At 50.8% G+C, this 18,068-nt stretch overlaps 1 protein-coding gene across 1 annotated transcript in view; it reads right to left on the minus strand.

Annotated features, from left to right (window-relative positions):
- PAPPA (pappalysin 1) overlaps positions 1–18,068 on the minus strand; it is a 258,399-nt gene that overhangs the window by 25,328 nt on the left and 215,003 nt on the right. The window contains exons 19-20 of the mRNA XM_061163313.1: positions 14,051–14,160; positions 3,381–3,452 (exon numbers count right to left, since the gene is read on the minus strand). Of these exons, the coding sequence (XP_061019296.1) occupies positions 3,381–3,452; positions 14,051–14,160 (182 nt within the window). The remainder of the gene's footprint in view (positions 1–3,380; positions 3,453–14,050; positions 14,161–18,068) is intronic.

Genomic DNA, 18,068 nt, shown 5'->3' on the forward strand with positions numbered 1-18,068 from the left:
TCTCAGCACCACCTCTGTGACCCAGCGGTCTCTCCCTCCCACCCTGACTTCTGTGGGCTTGCTCTGGGGAGACCCAAATTCACAAGGAGGCCAGCCTGCGTGGCATCCTTGTCTCGTGCGTCTGTGCTCCAGATTCACACAGTCTTCGTGCCACCAACTCTTGAGGCCTGATTCCATTTCATCACCACCCTACTAGGGTCTAAAAAAGCTCTCAGCAAGACAGAGCCAAGAGCAGAGAGAGCTGCGCCCAATGGCGTGTGCACACACGCAAGGCTGTGAACTCAGGTGGATTCTGCCTGTGACTGCCGCAGCAGACACAGTAACCACATTCGTGTTAGAGCAGAGAGGCAGCGGCCACAAAGGCTAAGCCCTCTGCTCTTTTCTGAGCCTTAGGAGATCTGTCTGCGGGCTCTCTTTCCTATGTTCTTTCTCACATCATATAGAAAGGACTAATCACAGAAACCAAATGTCCCTTTCCTAAAATAAAAAGAACTGGCTTGATAAAGGAGTAGCTGGAGAAGAAGAGGAGGAAGAAAAATAAAATAAAAGCAAAATAAAAGTGTTTCTTTTTTTATTGGGCCACTGAAAAGTATCTCTAGTCTCATTACTAGCTACTCTCTTCTATGTACCCTTTCCTGCTGCTATATCCATCCAGCCGCCCACCCACCCATCTATCCATTCATCTTCTATTCAATCCTGTCTGTTGAACACCTACTATGTGTCACACATTGTACTTAAAAAAAGTTGGGGGGGGGGATGTAATAATGAGTCAATGTATTGGGTTGGCCAAAACATTGTTCGGATTTTCCCTAAAAGGTTAAAGACTAACCTGAATGAACTTTTTGGCCAACCCAATAGAGCTCCTCCTCCTCTAGGCCTTACATTGTAGTGAGGAGGCAGACTTTGTTCAAGGGATCACTTATCTAATTGCTGATTTTAACTTGGATAAGAACTTGGGAGGAAAGGTACCTGATGCTGTTAGAATTAAGAGCAGGAAGATCTGACCTAATCAGAGAAGTCCATGAAGGGGTCTCTGAGGAAATGATTGTTTCAGCTGAGATCATAAGATGAGTAGGAGCTAATCAGATGGTGGAAATTAATCAGGGGGTGGAGACGGGACACTTTCTATAGAGAGAGAATCACATGTGAGAAGCTCTACAACTTAGAGGTTTCTTCTCTCTCTGGTGTTTCTCATGCCGCTACTTCTACTAACAGTGTGTTCCGGCAAACAAGTCATCCTTCAAGATAGAGCTCAAACATCACCCTTCCAAAATGCCTTCCCTATAACCCTGAGATTCCGTGTGCTTCTGAAGCTTCCTGTGCCTGCTTGGCTTATAGCTCTTGGTGTATCAGTTTAGAATTCTTCTTTAACTATCTCTTTTACTATACTGTGAGTTCCTTACGGACAGGGGATGTATGTCATCCAAATATTTATATCTTAGATTTCCTAGCAAAATGCTGGCAATTTGAGCAAACCTTTATCAAGTACATTTTCCTTAAATGCTTGTTTATCTTGTAAAATGATCAGTAAAAGGGTGGATGGATGGATGGATGAAAGGTTAAGAAGATATCTAGATGAGTCAAGAGAGCATAGTTACTGTTCTCACTTGACTAAAACCATTGCACTCTCGGAACAGTAGACCAGTGCTGGGCGCAGAATAGGCCCCCAGTGAAGCTCTGATAGACAAGCAATTAAGTTACTAATTTAGACACAGCTTGGGGCAGAGGGGAGGCGGCTCAAGGTTCCCAAACCCTTTATCAATCTCGGCTACTGTAGATATTCCAGGATGATAGCTCCTCCCTGGACCCAGCATTTGTGCCTTTTCTAAGCATACTTTCCAGCCCAGATAAGAGACAAGCTATTAGAAGGCAAGGAGACAAGGGGGCGCCTGCAAGGGCAGAGGCGATAAGCATCACTTGGCAGAGCTCAGAGCCGGGCAGGTGAGGGTCTCCAAGGCCTTAGTGCTGAGTCAAAGGAGGGATCGAATTCTGCTGTCACACTGGTCGCCCCAACTGCCGACTCAGCAGAAGGCATGCCCAGGTAACCCAAGCTTCCTGTTTCTGAAATGCTGGACCGATCCAGAGAGATGGCAGGATGCCACTGTCTTGGGTCCTTGGCTTTGGTTTTGCCATTTCTGCTGAATCTTGGGAGAAGGGGAGTTCTTAAAAACTACAGTGTCCTGTGCCCTAAGAAGATGCCACAGGAGGTCCCTAGCCCATACACAGAAAGAAATACAACCCGGGGGCTGCGCTGTGACCCTGACAGGCCAGGGGGTGGTCTGTGGGCAGGAGTGGCCGGTGGAGGAGAAAATTCACAGGCCTGGAAGCCAGGAGACCTGGGTTCATGCATTAGCTCTATGTCTGTTATGCTATGCAACCTTGGGCCGATCCATCCCCCTCTAGCCCTCTTCCAGTCTACCCAACAGACGAGGAGGCTAGATCACATTAAGAGCCGTTCCAGTTTGGCATTCCATCAAACATTAGACCTGGCTGCTAGCTTGGTCTCAGTCTCCCCATCACTTAGAAGAGCATTCTGGTTGTGACATTTTAAGAATTCCATCAAATAGAAAGTTTTCTAGAGCAGTCTAGTCCTTTCTACCTGGCTTTTCCTGAGAGGGGTCTGAGGGGACCACAGAGATGTGGACATCCACTTGGACAGGATCTGGGGGTTCCTTTTGATGCCAGCTGAAAAGACTCAGGTGGGCACAGAGGTGCACAGAATGTCTCTGACCTCCAAGGACAGCACCCCCTTGAGAACACAGGAGACAGGCCAAGTACCCTGGCCCTGCCCCTCCCCAAGCTTATCGCTGACACCCAGGGACAGAGCGCCAAAATGCCAAGTTCCAGGGAATGGCTCCACAGAAGGGTCAGAGGAGCTGTTCCGCCTCCAGCTCTAAGTGGTTGGGATAAGGTGTCCCTATCTCCTTTGGAGTTGATAAACACATGAATGACAAAGACGTGGAGCAGAAGGACGTGATCTGCAGCTAATGGTGTCAGAAAAAGTAGAAATTAAAAAAAAAAGAAACCTGCCTCATGTGGTTCTGAAAAGTTAAATGAGTCCATGCTGGTAAAATGTCTGGCATATTACAGCTGCTAAATCCATATGGACTCGCTCACTCCCTGTCTCCCTTTCAGAGGCAATATTCCATGGAGCCAGAAACACCCAGTCTGGAATCCTGACTGTGAGCCACTCGACGTGTGTCTGAATGTGCGTGTTGCCATCTCTGTGCATCAGTTTCATGAGCTGTAAGACAGGACTGCTGACTCCCACCCAAGAAGTCTGTTAAAGGGGTATCTAAAGCACTTAGCAGGCACAGGAAGTGTTATCATGATTAACAATAAGAGGGACAACCACGGTGGGACCATTCTGAGAAACTCACCTCACAACCTTTGACGCAGTGAATCAGGGCAGGGTGAGGATACCACTTGAGACCAGCCGTGCAGACCACTCTCTGCAGAGAGAGGGAGAAAGAGGTTCAGATGGGTTTGCGGCTGCGAGGGAGCCATCGCTTCACCGGAACCGCGTTCGACGCCCCTGTTCCCTTCTTGGATCTTCTGAGTCCTGACCTCACCCTGGCATTTACATGGAGAATTTGCCCAGGTACCTGCCTGAACTGGAGCCACAAGATGAAAACAATGTTTGTGTTCACTGTAGGGGTCGTGATTCTGTATTTCTCTGGCAGGAATACGAGAGAAGGAGACGCAGGCCTGCAGGACGGGGACGTGATCGGAAAGGCACCTCAGAAAATTCCTGGCTGGGGTTTGCCCCGTGGACAGAGTCGGGGATCAGGCGGGAGGAAGGAGGAAGGGTAGAGAGAGAGAGTGTGTGTGTGTGTGTGTGTGCACGTGCATGCGTGCGCTTGCACACATGTGAGCACATGCATGTCCAAGTGCGTGGCTACAGCAGGGAGATGGAGCAAGGCATGGAACAGGGCTGCCCAAAGTCGGCGCTGAGGACCACCCTAATCATGATCACACGGGATCACGCTGAAACGGCAGATTCTTCAGCACTGCCTTGGGTCTAGGGAGTCTGAATCCCTAAAGCCAGGACTTGGGACTCTTGTGTTTTAAAAACAAGCCTCCCAGATGATTCTGATACGCACTACAATTTGAGAGTGGTGGGCTGGAGGATGCATGAATGCACCTTTGGTTTGGAACCCCGGACAGGCAGAAAACCCTTTCTGCTTCCACCTGCTGCCGCCATACAGGCTAGCTCTCCATTTGGGGTTGCAAGAGTCGGACACGACGTAGCGACTAAACCGCCTCCACCACCATTCCCGAGGCCGCCCACGCTCCTATCTCTGTGACTTTGGCCCTGCTGCTCCCTTTCACGGCAGGCCCTTCCCCATCTTGTCACCTGGAGAATCTTTAGCTATCTTTTATGATTCTGCGCAAGACTACCTTCCTCAATACTCTGTAATGGCCTGTATGGGGAAAGTATCTAAAGAAGAGTGCTGGGTGTGCTAAGTCGCTTCAGTCGTGGCCGATTCTTTGCGACCCTATGGACTGTACCCCACCAGGCTCCTCTGTCCATGGAATTCTCCAATCAAGAATATTGGAGAGGGTTGCCATGCCCTCCTCCAGGGGATCTTCCCGACTCAGGGATAGAGCCTGCATCTCTTATGTCTCTTACATTGGCAGGAGGGTTCTTTACCTTTAGCACCACCTGGGAAGTGGATGAATGTATAACTTATTCACTTTGCTGTACATCGGAAACTAACACATTGTAAATTAACTATGTTGTTGTTTAGTGGCTAAGTCGTGTCTAACCCTTCACAACCCCATGGACTACAGCATGCCAAGCTTCGCTGTCCTTCTTTATCTCCTGGAATTTGCTCAGACTCAAGTCCACTGAATCGGTGATGCCATCAAACCAACTCATTCTCTGTCTCCTCTTTCTCTTCCAATAAAATAAATAAATAGTATATAAATTTAGAATAAAAAAAAAAAAGACTACCTTCCTTTGTGATGATTTCCCCAATCCCCTCAGGCAGAACTTAAGGTATATGTATATACATTTACTTATAGCCATCCTTAATAAAGCTATTATTATAATACAAATGTATTGAGTGCACTTATGGTGCTATTTACTTTATTCGTTTCCTTAGTTATTTCTCACCAGCATGCCGGGGGTGGGGGTGGGCATTAATCTTGTGTCACAAGGAGAAGAAATTCCCCAAGGTCCACAGCTGCTAAGTGAAGAAACCAACATGTAAAACTAAGCGTATTTTTTAGGAATGATTTAAGGTGACTCATAACATAAAATCCAACACAGCAATTTTTTTAAGGAGGTGAAAAAAGAAAGAGAAACACAACTAGGAAAATAAAACAGCATCAGGACTGGGGCTAAGGTAGCAAATCCCAGAAGCTCCCTTTTCTATTCTGCCATAGATGCCCTACTTTTCATGCCAGATTACAATGAGTGATTTGTTTTTCTATTTATCTAGTTTTAATCTTTTAGCCATGCCATACAGTATCTGGGATCTTAGCTTTCCGAATATCGATCATATTTATGCCTCCTGTATTGGAAGCACAGAGTCTTAACCATGGGACGCCAGGGAGGTCCTACAATGATTTATTTTTAAAAAAAAAATTAATCAAAATAACCTGGAAGCAAATGCTTAGCTTAGTCATGACAGGTAACTCTGCATCAGGGAGAAGCCATTGAAGCATCCACGGTCAGGGCTAAGCAGAGTGTGCCAGTTGATTAATTTTAATTAAGAAATCAACAGTCACAAGGGTCAAACTGTGGAAAATCCATGTGACCGGCCCATTCTCTCCCCGAGGGCAGACCTATATGGGAGCAAAGCTGTGATTAGGTTTCCTGGTGAGCGTGGAATCACGTGACTCCAGGATTTGGCTGAGGTTGGACTGGGTGCCTTGCTTCTCTGTCCCATTTCTCTGGTTCACCCTGGGTCTTCTATGCCTAGAATGGTGCCTAGTACATGGAGGATGATCAGTCAATATTTATGTTATTTATGAATGGATCCATCTCAAAATAGAGATGCTTTTACCAAGGGACACTTGTTTTCTTTACTCGTCTTCCTGGGCTCCTCTGGAGGCTCAGACAGTAAAGAATCTGTCTTCAATGTGGGAGACACAAGTTTGATCCCGGGGTCGGGAAGATCCTATGGAGAAGAGAATGGCTACCCACTCCAGTATTCTCTGGAGAATTTCATGAACAAAGGAACCTGGTGGGCTACAGTCCATATGGTTGCAAAGAGTCAGACAAGGCTGAGCAACTAATACTTTCACTTCTTCTTCCAGAGCAGCAGAAAAGCATTTGCAAAGCCCAGCAGAGTGTCTAGCTTAGAGGACCAGTTTAATGTGCACTGAATTAATTACAGATCTTGGACAAACAACCCAACTTAGGATCCGCCAACCACAGTCTGACAATGTGGAATCTACTCTTTAGCCCCTCCTGCCTCTGTTGACATTGTCTGCCTTCTCCCAAAACACAAGGTGATGTGTGGGAAAGATTGAGCACTGAGGCATGACAGATATGGTTGCACTTCTGGCTTAAAATTTGCACTCTGAGGTTAGGTTTTCCCATCTGCAAAATGGGTCCTGAAAATGTCACAGGCTTGTTGTGAAGATGCAGTAAGAGAAAGTATGTGGAAATGGTTAATCCAGGAGTAACAGCTGCGGGTAAGAGGGCAGGCCCTGGTTTTAGACATCTCTGCCTGCCCCCATCCCCACCCCCGAGGTTCAGGATGGAGCCCAGCAAACAAATGCATGTTGATCCAGGGAAGGAAATGTGAGAAGTCTAGTCCCCTCCTTCCAGCTCAGGTACTTTCTCACCCCTCTGCTTCCTAACCCTGGGGGCCAGAAGTGGAGGGGACCACCTGCTTTCATCATCTGGCAAGTTTTAACCCATCCCTGGGTTAAAAGACTTCCATCCCTGGGTCTGAGCGTCTGTTCCCGGCCAACATGCAGGGATGTTGGAGGAGCATCTAGGCTCTGGTTCAACATTCGAAAAAATAAGCGCAAAGAGTTGGACATGACTGAGCGACTGAACTGAACTCAAGTAGTAGAAAACAGCAGGGTCAGGCTCCGCAAGGGATTCGATGCCCATCCCCACCCCCTGTTTATCTGAGCCCTAATTTAATCCATCCGTGGGAGTGTCTCGGTGTGGTTGTACAAGTTTCTGTCAGTTGAGGTTTACCTGACGTGAGTTCAGAAAAAGGACTTTTATACTATCTGCATGAGCCTATTTATGTTTCCAAGTCTTCTGGATTTTCCACTATTCCTCAGGGCTGCACGCCCCACCTGTCTCCCGACAGGGCCCCTCTGTCTGCCAGGAGGACTGGGAAAGGGGAGAGGCAGCAGGAGCTGAAGGAAAGACTAGGCTGTTTACACCATGTGCTGGGAGATCCCAGATGGGTCCCCACAGAGGTCAGCCTTGCTCCTCTTGATGCCAGTCAGAGCCCTTTCAGACTAAAAGCTCAGACTAGAAGGCTCTGTAAGACAGCTTTCTTTCCTGCCTTGCTACGTAGGAAGAACAGACTGTCTCTTCTTCTCGGCTGCAATGACCCATCACCACCACCATCATCCATAACACCAGCACCATCATCTTCACCATAGCATCCCACTCCCACCATCAGCATCAATGGCCCCATCACCATATCATCATCACAGGACCACTAACAGCTCCATCGCGGTTTTCCCTCGCCTCCTCAACACAAAACTCTCTACTAAGCACACGTTATGCTCCAAGCCTTGTGCTCAGAATTTTCATTTCCTTTAACATTTACCATAACTATGACATAGGTCCATATATATATGACATAGGTACTTTTTTCAAGCATACAGCAAAATGATTCAGTTATCTTTTCAGATTATATTCTAATATAGGTTATTAGATTGAGTGTAACTCCCTGTGGGCTTGTGTGAAGTCGCTTGAGTCGTGTCTGACTCTTGGCGACCCTGTGGACTGCAGTCCACCAGGCTCCTCTGTCCATGGGATTCTCCAGGCAAGAACACTGAGTGGGTTGCCATTCCCGCCTCATAATTCCCTGTGCTATATACTAAATCCTTATTGCTGATTTATTTTATATATAGTGGTTTGTACCTGTTAACCTCACACTCCTATATGTCCTTGCCTCCCTCCCTCTCCCCTTTCTTAAGTTTGTTTTCTATATCTGTGAGTCTGTTTCTTTTCTGTATATAGATTCATCTGTATGGGTTCTAGATTTCACATGTAAGTGATATCACACAGTATTTACGTACAATTTTTTGATGCTGGTTTACACAAGAGGAAACTGAGGTACAGAGAAGTTAAATAACCTGCCCCAAATCATACGCATAGGTAACGACGGTCAGGAATTAAACTCATATCTGTCCTATTTCCAGATCTATAATTTGAAAACTATATTCTCCTTCAAAACCCTCTAGCTCCCAAACTAGTAAGCACAAAAGCACTTACTCTTTTGACAGATGGAAAGACCAAGGTTCAAAAAGATGGAGAGGCTTTGAGACAAATGCAGCAGAAGCAGAGTGTTTAAAAGCTGAACTGCAGAGAAGACGGACCCAAGCAGAGGCAAAGACGTGAGAAAGAGTCGTAGAAGAACCTCCTTGTTCTAAGCCCAGACCTGACACGCGCTCTCAGGTCTTCTGGGACAAGTCCTCCTTTCTCCTTTATTTTTCCTTATTTATAGGACCTTCTGTGGGTCTGCTGCAGAAGTTGTTTGTTTTCCCTTTATTATCAGTTACTGAGCTTCTGGCTTTCTTCTGCATGTTTTTTTTTTTCTTTTTCCTCCTAAACCTAGGTATTTTCCACCCTGTATCCCTTATTTGAAGAATGCCTTCCATTTTGAGGTACCCAATCTATGTTCGTTGAAAGAGTTAATGAATAAATGACCAAATGAGTGACTGTATAAGCGCATCCCAGAGTGAATGAGACATTGCTGGTTTCGGAACACATCTCCCCACCTCCGGGCTTCCCCCGCAGGGCACAGGATGTCTCCTTCTATGCACTGGGTAGACTGGACTTTGTCTTCACGCAGAACACACACACACTGGACTCTCTTCACTCAGAACCATTCTACCCCTGGTCTTTAGAGTCTGATGCCTTCTCTTCAAGGAATGAATTGTGCATCCTTTGTCTGATGTGTTGCACTTGTTTATTACTTATAACATGTTAAGGTGGTTGTCTCGTAGGACAGAATGCCTCCGCCTTAGTCCTGGGTACTAATCCTGATTCCATCACACAAGTTACGTGCCTTGGGCAGTGACAACCTCTGAGAACCTCAGCTGCTTCCTCTGTGAAGTGGTGATAACATTGATCTCACCGGAGTGTAGTGAATTCCTCACAAAAAGCGCCCGCATGTCACAACAGAGGGTCAGTACTCGGTGCTTTCCCTTTCCTTAACTCCCTCTCTCTCCTCCTCCTCAACCCTCCTTTCCTCTCTCCCTTTCTCTTCTCTTTCCTCCTTCCATCCTTTTTCCAGAAGCTCTTAAAGAAGCCAAGATCCCAGCTGTTGTTGTTCAGTTGCGCAGTCGTGCTGGACTCTTGGTGACCCCACGGACTGCAGCACGCCAGGCTGCCCTGTCCTTCACCATCTCCTGGAGTTTGCTCAAACTCACGTCCCTTGAGTCGATGGCGTGATCCTCGCTACCCAGAGGCATTACGCCCCTCTGAGGTTGTGAGCTGCACTTCCTATCGGGGAGCTTTCTCAGCACCCTAAGCCAGGGGAACTGCAGGGCAGACGGGAGGTGCTCCTTGGGGGCTGACGCAGGAGGGGCTGTCCCCTGAATTCTGGAATTCCAGCCTGGAAGAGTGTCTCATCCAGAGGTGGCAAGCCAACAGCTCCCAGGCTACAGAGCCCACAGAAGTGTCTGGCGTGGTGCACAAAGTGCTCAAAGTCAAAAGTAGTTGCCCATATTTAAAAAATGACAGACTTCACATTTTAAAGACTTAGGATTTCTTGTACCCAAGGAAACAGGGAAAATCTGGCCACACCGAGCCCACATTTCCACGCTGTCACTTTCAGCTGGCGGCTCCCCCGTTGGCAGCCAGGGTGTGTTTCTCCGTTGACCACAGTCCCCACCATTCCCTGCAGCCTCTCCAGCCCTAAGCCCGAGGCGTATTTCCATCCATCACAGAGAGTTTGCACTGTCCTATTGATTACATTAGAGGAAGGTTTCTCTGTATCTTCACTGCTTTCCAAAGTGCATGTGTGCGAAGAGGCTTGAAAAGGGGGAGAACTTGAAAGAAAGGAAAAGGACAGCGTGTTTTTCTCTGAAGGTAAAACATATGGCTACGCAAGAATTTCTCTGGATATATATGCTAAGATTCCAGCTACATGAAGTTCAAAAGTAAGCAAAACCAACAGAAGAGACCTTGGCGGAGGAGGCGCTGCCTGGCGTGAAAAGGGGAGGACTGTCTGAAAAGCTGTAAAGGTCCCCACCCCGATCTGGACCTCACGAGTGGACACAGCAAACTGACCAAGCCTTATGCTTAAGATTAGCATGCAAGCTTTATCTCAATAAGAAAGTGACTGCATTTGCGATAACTTATTTCTTAGCTTGGGTAGCACATACATGGGCATTTGTTTTATTTTAATCTTTCTGTCTGATGTATTTATACCAATACAGTTACGACACTTCAGTATTTAGAATACAAAGCGACACACTTGGCCTGCTTCACCCATTGATCCCACCTGCCTTGTTCCCATCGGTTGTTGAGTCTGTGACTCTTGATTTCAGTCAAGCTCACGTTTCACAGAAGGGGAAACTCTGGCACATGCAGCAAGCAGCTGCCTGGGCTCAGACTTGAACCTTGGTCCCTTGACTCAGCCACTGCAAACAAGGGCATCTGCTGTGCCCTGGGCCCCAAAGGGCACGCCAGGGTCAACATGCTGAGCATGGGCCTGCCTTCACAAAGGCCCCTCACCCTGCACATGAGCTCAGAGTCAATATTCCAAGTTACCTAGGTGGTCCTCGTTCTTGTCACATGTGCCAACCTGTGTCTAATGCTTAAAGCAGAGCCTGCTATGTGGTGAGTGCCCAGGGTGGGCTGCAGCTGGCTCCCAGGGGCTCATGAGAGGCCACGGCGCCCATCTCCTCTGACTTGTGTTCAGCGACAGTCACTTGGAGCGCCAGCAGCCTGCTGTGGTGGGAATATTTACACCACAGCAATGGGCAAGTGCTACACGTCAGAGGGTGTGTCTGTGGGGAGAGCTGGCTGTCAGCTACTTAGGCGATGGTAAACATTTCCCCTTTATTATTATTACCATGGAGGCTGTAGGCAGCTAGAGTTAACAGCAGCATCAGACAGACCCAGATCCCTCTTCAGTTCCTTCTGGGGAGAAGGCTTCTACGTATGAGATGCCATTTCTTCTACTGGAAGAAAGGGAGACTAATTCCTACCTCCTGGGTTGTGTGTGTGTGTGGGGGGGGTGGGGGCAGGAGTGCAAATGAAGCCGGGAAGGTGTCTGATCCAATGCCGGATTCACAGCGGGTGTTCATTACGTCAGGGCTCAGCTCTCACTCTCTCACACGGGGACAATCGTGACAGTGATTGGCGCAGAGCCGTGCCCCTTTGCCACCCCGCGCTGGTGCTCGGGGCAAACCCTCTGAGAGCAGAGGGGCGACCCGGGCCGGCTCCCGCCCAGCCCCGCCGGCCCCGCAGCTGTGTCTGCGGCTCTCGCCACACCGGGGGCAAGGGTGCAGCGGAGGCCAGCGTCTCTGCCCGATTCCTGGAAATCATCAATCTCTGCCCTTCGCCCTCCTCCCTTTTTCTACCACATTTTTTTCCTCCTGGATAATGAGGCCTCCCGAGACCAGTGGAGGTCTGAACCTCGTTACGGCTCTCCGGGTAGGCCGGCATCAATAAGGGCCGGCGGACCGGGGACCTGGGCGGGGGTGGGGGTGGGCAGGCAGCGGGTGGGCGACTGAGGAGGGGGGCTTTGCAGACTTTCAAATCCCTGGATTTATTTCACCGTGAATTATAACTGAACTCTTTAGTGCCCGGGGCTCATGGAGGGGAGGGTGGAATTCAGTCGACGGGCAGAGGGCAGAGGGGTGGCGGGCCCTGGTCTGGGTCCCAGACCAAGAAGACCTCCGGCCCTGGGATGTGAGAGAGGTCTCTGGTGTCCGCTGTGTGTAGAGGCAGGCCCCCTGCCTTTGGTGCATGGGAGGTGGCAGGGGGAAGGGTGCTGAGGGAGGGTGGGGTGGCATAGAAGGAGCTCCCAGTCAAAATCCTGGCGCTGCTTCCTGTGTGACCCTGGCCCAGCCCCCTCCCTCTCTGATCCTGTTTCTCCATCTGTACAGTGAGGGGTGTGTGTTGATGATCTCCATCTGCCTTGAGACTGACGTATGGCCTCTGTGTGGGCACCTGGGTGTGTACATGGGATCCTCAGTGAGATCCTATGTGGAGCTCTGGGTGGGGAGTGGGGGAAAGCATGCTGAGTGTGAAAAACAGATGAAGGCGCACAAGCTCAGGGAAACAGTGGGCTCTTGGATTATGTGGGAGAGTCAAGCAGAGAGACACGGACAGATAGGACAACAGAGATGGAGGCAAAGAAGGTGGGCAGGAAGCAGGCGGAAAGAGGTGATAGGGGTCTCAGTAGAAGGAAGAGAGAAACAGTGAAAATAGACACAGGCAATTCTTGTATCTCTTTATATCCAGAAAATCCTTCGCGGTGACATCTGCTCCTCTTGACAAGTGGACCCTTCATGAGATTTGCAGGATCTTCTGCAAAAATATGTGCTTGGTTGTGTGTTCTCTGTCAAAACCACATCTATCCTGACCTCGCCTTTACCTCTTGGGAGCAGTTTCTCAGAGCTATCTAAGATGCTATCTCCCGGGCTATAGTCCTCATTTGCCCCAAATATAACTTCACTCACAACTCTTAAAAAAAAGAAGAAGAAGGAAACAGAGGCAGGAAAAGGGCACTAAGTTGGAGATGGACAGAGGGGGGCAGCAGAACACAGGAAGAGTGAGGGGTGGCAGGCCCTGGGGTGCGGGGTCAGCAGAGGGGCTGGCCAGGTCAGCCAGCGTGGAGTGCTGAGTAAGCCCTCGCCATCGAGCCCTCAGCTCGTCTGGGAAACAGTACGCCTGCTATCAGGTTCTGCCAGCTCTCCGAGCGGGATCTGCAACGGGCAGGCGGGCAGACGGGAGCCCTCCCAGCGCCTCAGCAGAAAGGGTGGTGGAGAGACACAGCTGAATCTTCCCGGCGCCCCCGTCTCCATCTCTCACATCCTCCAGTGTGCGGAGTCAATGCCCAGAGCTGACACATGGCGACAGGGATTGCACTGCCCCAGAGGACACAAGTGGGGTCCACGTCAGCTCTGGGGGCCCTGATTGATCAGGTGACACATAGGAACATGGGGCTGGCCAATTCTGATGGGAACTTGGCCTTCCACACACGCCTGGCACCATGGGGCAAGCACAGCCCTCGGACTCAGGCTTGGGGTCGAACCCTCCTACTGGACCACCTTCCACCCCTGAGGTCTAGTGTCCATGAGGAGAGGGTGCAGACGGTGGCCCTCACTCCACGGGACCATCCTGAGGTCTCATCAGACTGTGTGCTAAGTGTCGGGTGCACAAACACGGGAGATGCTCCATACACAATCAGTATTACCAGTCCCCCGTATCACGTATTAGTTGCTTTCCACCACACAAGTGAAGTACGAGAAAGATACCGGAAACCCTGTCTACGGACTGTCCAAGAGCTTCTACCGGAGAAGCCCTGAGGCCTGCCCCGATGAGTGAGGACGTTCCCGTCGGCAGACGCAGCTTTGGGGTCTTCCCTGCTCCTTCACCCTAGTTGTTCTTGGAGCCTCCGTCTCCTCATCTGTAAGTGAGGTGCCTCGTCCTCTTACTCCCTGGCCGTCATCAGGATTCAGTGGGACGGTGAGTAACAGCCTTGGCACAGGGCTGCCAGAAGGGAAGGACTAAATGCTTAAGGCTTGGAGAAATGACGGTGGACCAGTGCCTGCCCTGCAGAGCGGGTGTGGCCGTCAGATGCTTTCACTACGGAGAGGGACTGCGCAGGACCAGGGCGTGTACATGGTCAGCGAGGTCATTTTCCTCGCGGTCACTCACCTGTACCCGCGTGGGGTTCAGCCAGTGGGGGATGTCGCGGACGGTCACGTTCACTGGCAGGACGATGGACTCGCTGTTGTGGTCCAGGCAGGAGGTGGTGCACTCGGACCCTGCGGGAAGCAGAGAGGGAGGTGGCGGCTCAACCCGTCTCCTGATGCCAGGGGCCGCCCCCTCCCCCACTGGAATGGACCCGGCCGCTCCCTGGGCCCCACTGGTCTGGGCCATCCCACCTTCAGGGACAGCGGGAAAGAGAGAACCACCCCCCCCCCCCCCCGCCCCTCCAGGAGGGCCACGTCTGGTCTCCCTGACGACTCTCTTGTCTCCAGTGCAGCTGACACCCACCGCCACGCTCATCGGCCCTGAGCTCAGCTTGGTCTTACTCCTCCTCTGCTCAGAAACCCTTCCAGGGGTGGCCCACATCCAGGACAAAGTGCAAAACACACCCCTTTGTCCAGCATCCATGGCCTCCCACGGTCTGCTCAACCTTATCTCCCATGAACCACCTCACACACACCCACCAACCGGACTGCACTTGGTTTTCCACCAGAACCCGCCAGGTCATGGCCTCTAAACTTTTGTCCCTGTGTATCCTTTCTCCTGACTTGTCCCACTGATCAGACTTCTCAAGGTCAAATCCCACCAGCTCTTCAAAGCCCACTTCAGATCCTCCAAGAAGCTTGCCCTCATCTCTGCAGCTGAGTGAGAGCAGCATTTGCCGTTGGTGAATCCCACTCCAGCACTGGCCGTGACCCCCCGTCCCTCCTCTCCACAGCTACAGTAATGCCCTAGGAGGGTAAGGATGGGGTCGCGTCCTCTCTGAGCCTAACGCAGCGCCTGGCACACAAGGTCTGTTCTGCAGGCATCAGCCGAGTGAAGGATGAGCATGTGGATGCCACATCAGTGTCTTAGCCACACTCTCCTCCCCCCAGGGCTTGTGTTCACACCCTCCTCTGTGCTTTCAAGATCCTTCCCACCCCTCTTCAACTAGTGCATGACAATCAACGATCTTTCAGACCTTAACCCAAGTGCCCTTGCTTGGAGAAAACCTCCACTCCTGACAGGCCAAACCCTCCTACAGGCACCCATCACAGACTTTGTCACTGTTGTACCAAAAGTTCTCTTCCCTGCTCGACTGTAACTCCATGAGGCCAGTGCTATCTATGCCCGTTTCTATGCCCAGAGCCTGGCACTGGGCATGGTGGATGGCAGGCACTCGATAAACATTTGTGAAGTGAGTGAAAGAGACAAGAGTGAGCAACTGCATAGATGGTTGAGGAAATAAGTGAGTGAATGAATGAAGGGCACAATGAATGAATGATGAGTAGGCATTTAGGTATCCCAGAGAGCAGGAAGTGTGTACATAAATGAATGAGTGGATCAATAAATGACTGAATAAGTAGATAAAGGAATGAAAACATGAATCAGGCAGTGAGTCAGTGAAGGCACCACGACCAACAGAGACAGGGTCAGTACATAGAAGCCCTTGGTCCAGGCACTTCCCCAGTTGACCTTCAAGCTGTGGGTGGGCAAGATGATGGAAATATGACTGATTCATTCTCTGTCCTGACCTCAGTGATTCTGAAGTCTCCTTAAAACCAAGCTTATCCCATGGGATATCCCCAGGACTCCAGAAAGGTCCTCATTCATATGGACAAAGAACGGACATGTCAGAATCTGACCAGGGCCCTAGGGAGGTCATTCCTCTGCCTTAGTGTCAAGACCACCCTTGAATACCGAATGGTTTACGAGAGTCAACTTTCTTGAAAAATATCCTCTACTGCTAGCCAGTCCAAAGGCTCCCTTCCAAATGTGTGTATGTATAAAAACAGAATGCATATATGTATATGCATACATGCAAATGTATGTGCATATATAGATATTTGTAATGTGCATATAGTTCATCAGGGCCCTTCTGTTGCCGTCTTGTCATTCTCTTCGATCAAAGCGAGTCACAAAGTCTGAAGAGAGGGCCGGGGTGGAATGGCAGATCCGGGACAATCTTCAGAATCTCTTTAATTTAAACATGGGGCCTCTGAGCCCAGAAGGCAGGGGTGGGGGGTATTTCTGGTCTGGTCAGCTGGCTTTCACCTGCCACTCACCCCCCTGCACACTCAGCCCTTGAGACCGGGGTCCTCACACGCATCTCAGGAGTGAGAGAGTGAAGTGTGCGGCGCTTGAGTCCCAGAGCTGGTGAGGAGGGGGCCGTGAATGAAAGCCCATGCCTCTCCGGCTCCCAAACCCCGTGACGCATACAGTGGAGACACAGAAGGAAGAGAAGAGAAGGTGGCGGCCGTGGAAGGGGACAGAGCGCGGTGAAGAGTGAGCAGAGAGAAAAGCAACATGCAGAAAGACACAAAAAGACGAGCTGAGAGTCCGAGCTGGGGGTCCCTTGGCCCTCAGACTCCGTGGTGTGTGTGTCTATCAGGAGATCAATTCTACAGATTTTAGGGAACAGGGACAGAGCCAGGCTCTGATGGGAAAATCTTTTTGGAGGAACAAGACGCCACCTCTGAGAAACAGACAAAGGCTGTTCACCCCAAAAGGGGGAATAAATAAACCTGGTCCACCCAGGAGGCCACGGCTGCCCTGTGCAGCAGACATAGCTCAATCCCTCTCTCCCGGCGGCGGGCTCCGCTCTGCCCTCCTCCCCCTGCCACAGCGCCGGGTCTCGGGACCAGGCAGCGTGTTGTGATGTATGAGCCCTAATTGGCATCATTACAGAGCGCTCATCTCACCGGGCCCCCACCTCCCCCTCCCGGGAGGAGCCGGGAGGTGGCAGCGGCCTCGGTGGCTGTCACAACTTTCTGGGAGCTTCTGAGAGGGGACACAGGCCTCCCCAGGCTGCTCGGGGAGGGCCTGGAGGCAGCTCCGAGCGGCTCCAGAAAGTGGGCCCCAGCCCCCAAGCCGGCCGCCCACCTCACCCTGCCCTCCCTTAGGAGGCCTCTGGCCGGGGTCCCTCTCCTTGGTGAGGTGATGTCTCCCCGGGGAGGGCTCAGCCCAGGGGGTGGATGTAAGGAGAACAAGCAGGGAGTATCGGGCGGGGTGGGGGCAAGCTTTTCTTCTTTCTGCTTCAGCATCTCCTTCAGAGCCCCCCACGGTGGGGGTTTTTACTCTCTCAACCCCCTCCAGCAGCCCCCCACCCCCCACGACCATGCTCATAAAACCACATGGGCATGGCAGTGAGAAAAGGGGGTACAGAGGCAGAGAAGGGGATTCTGGCTTCAACGTCAGACACACAGCTTTCCCTCTCTGCTTGGACCATGAGAAACCTCAGGGGGTGAAGGAAACGCTCCTGTCACCACTACCCCGGCCCCCCCACCCCCCACCACCTCTGGACCAGTCTGCTGGCTAGCAGAGAGCCAGGCGTTCTGGCTGCTTTGCGTGTGTCTGTGACTTGCACACATACAACAGGTACAAAGCGGCCACGTGACATGTCTGCGTACGTGTGTGTGTGTGAGCTGCATGCAGGTTTACGGGTGACGCATTTGGGTGGGGTCTGGCTGATGTGTCCATGCTGGGCATGAGCTCATCACACAGTGGGCGCATTCGCGTCTGGTTGTTAAGCATGCGTGCTTGCTTGTTTGTGCATACGTGAATAAATGTGCTTGAAAGCATCGGTGGATGTAGACATGCAGGCGGTCTGGTTTCAATCAGGACTTTTTTTTTTCCTTCCAGGGTTGCTCAATGCCAGGCATGAGTGTGACGGAGTATTCATGTGCGTGTTCTGACTGAGTCAGGGGCAGGGGCCCCATCACAGAAGTGTCCAGAGCCAGGCACACCCCTCAGGAATGATGGGGATAGCCTTGGCCTTGGGATGGAGCAGCCAACGCTATTGGTCATCACTCCACCTGCTGCCCCAACTTTCTAGAACACGGATACTGGCAGACCCGATGAGATTCCCCCCTCTGCCACCCTCCTGCTTAGGGTCCTTTGGATCAGTGACTCCATTAGATCTTAAAGTACCTTGGGAATCAGCAGTGGGAACCATGCCCTTGGGTGTATTCTGAGCCACCCAGCA

The sequence above is a fragment of the Dama dama genome, chromosome 16 (assembly GCF_033118175.1).
Source record: "Dama dama isolate Ldn47 chromosome 16, ASM3311817v1, whole genome shotgun sequence".
In the NCBI taxonomy this organism is placed as follows: Eukaryota; Metazoa; Chordata; class Mammalia; order Artiodactyla; family Cervidae; genus Dama; species Dama dama.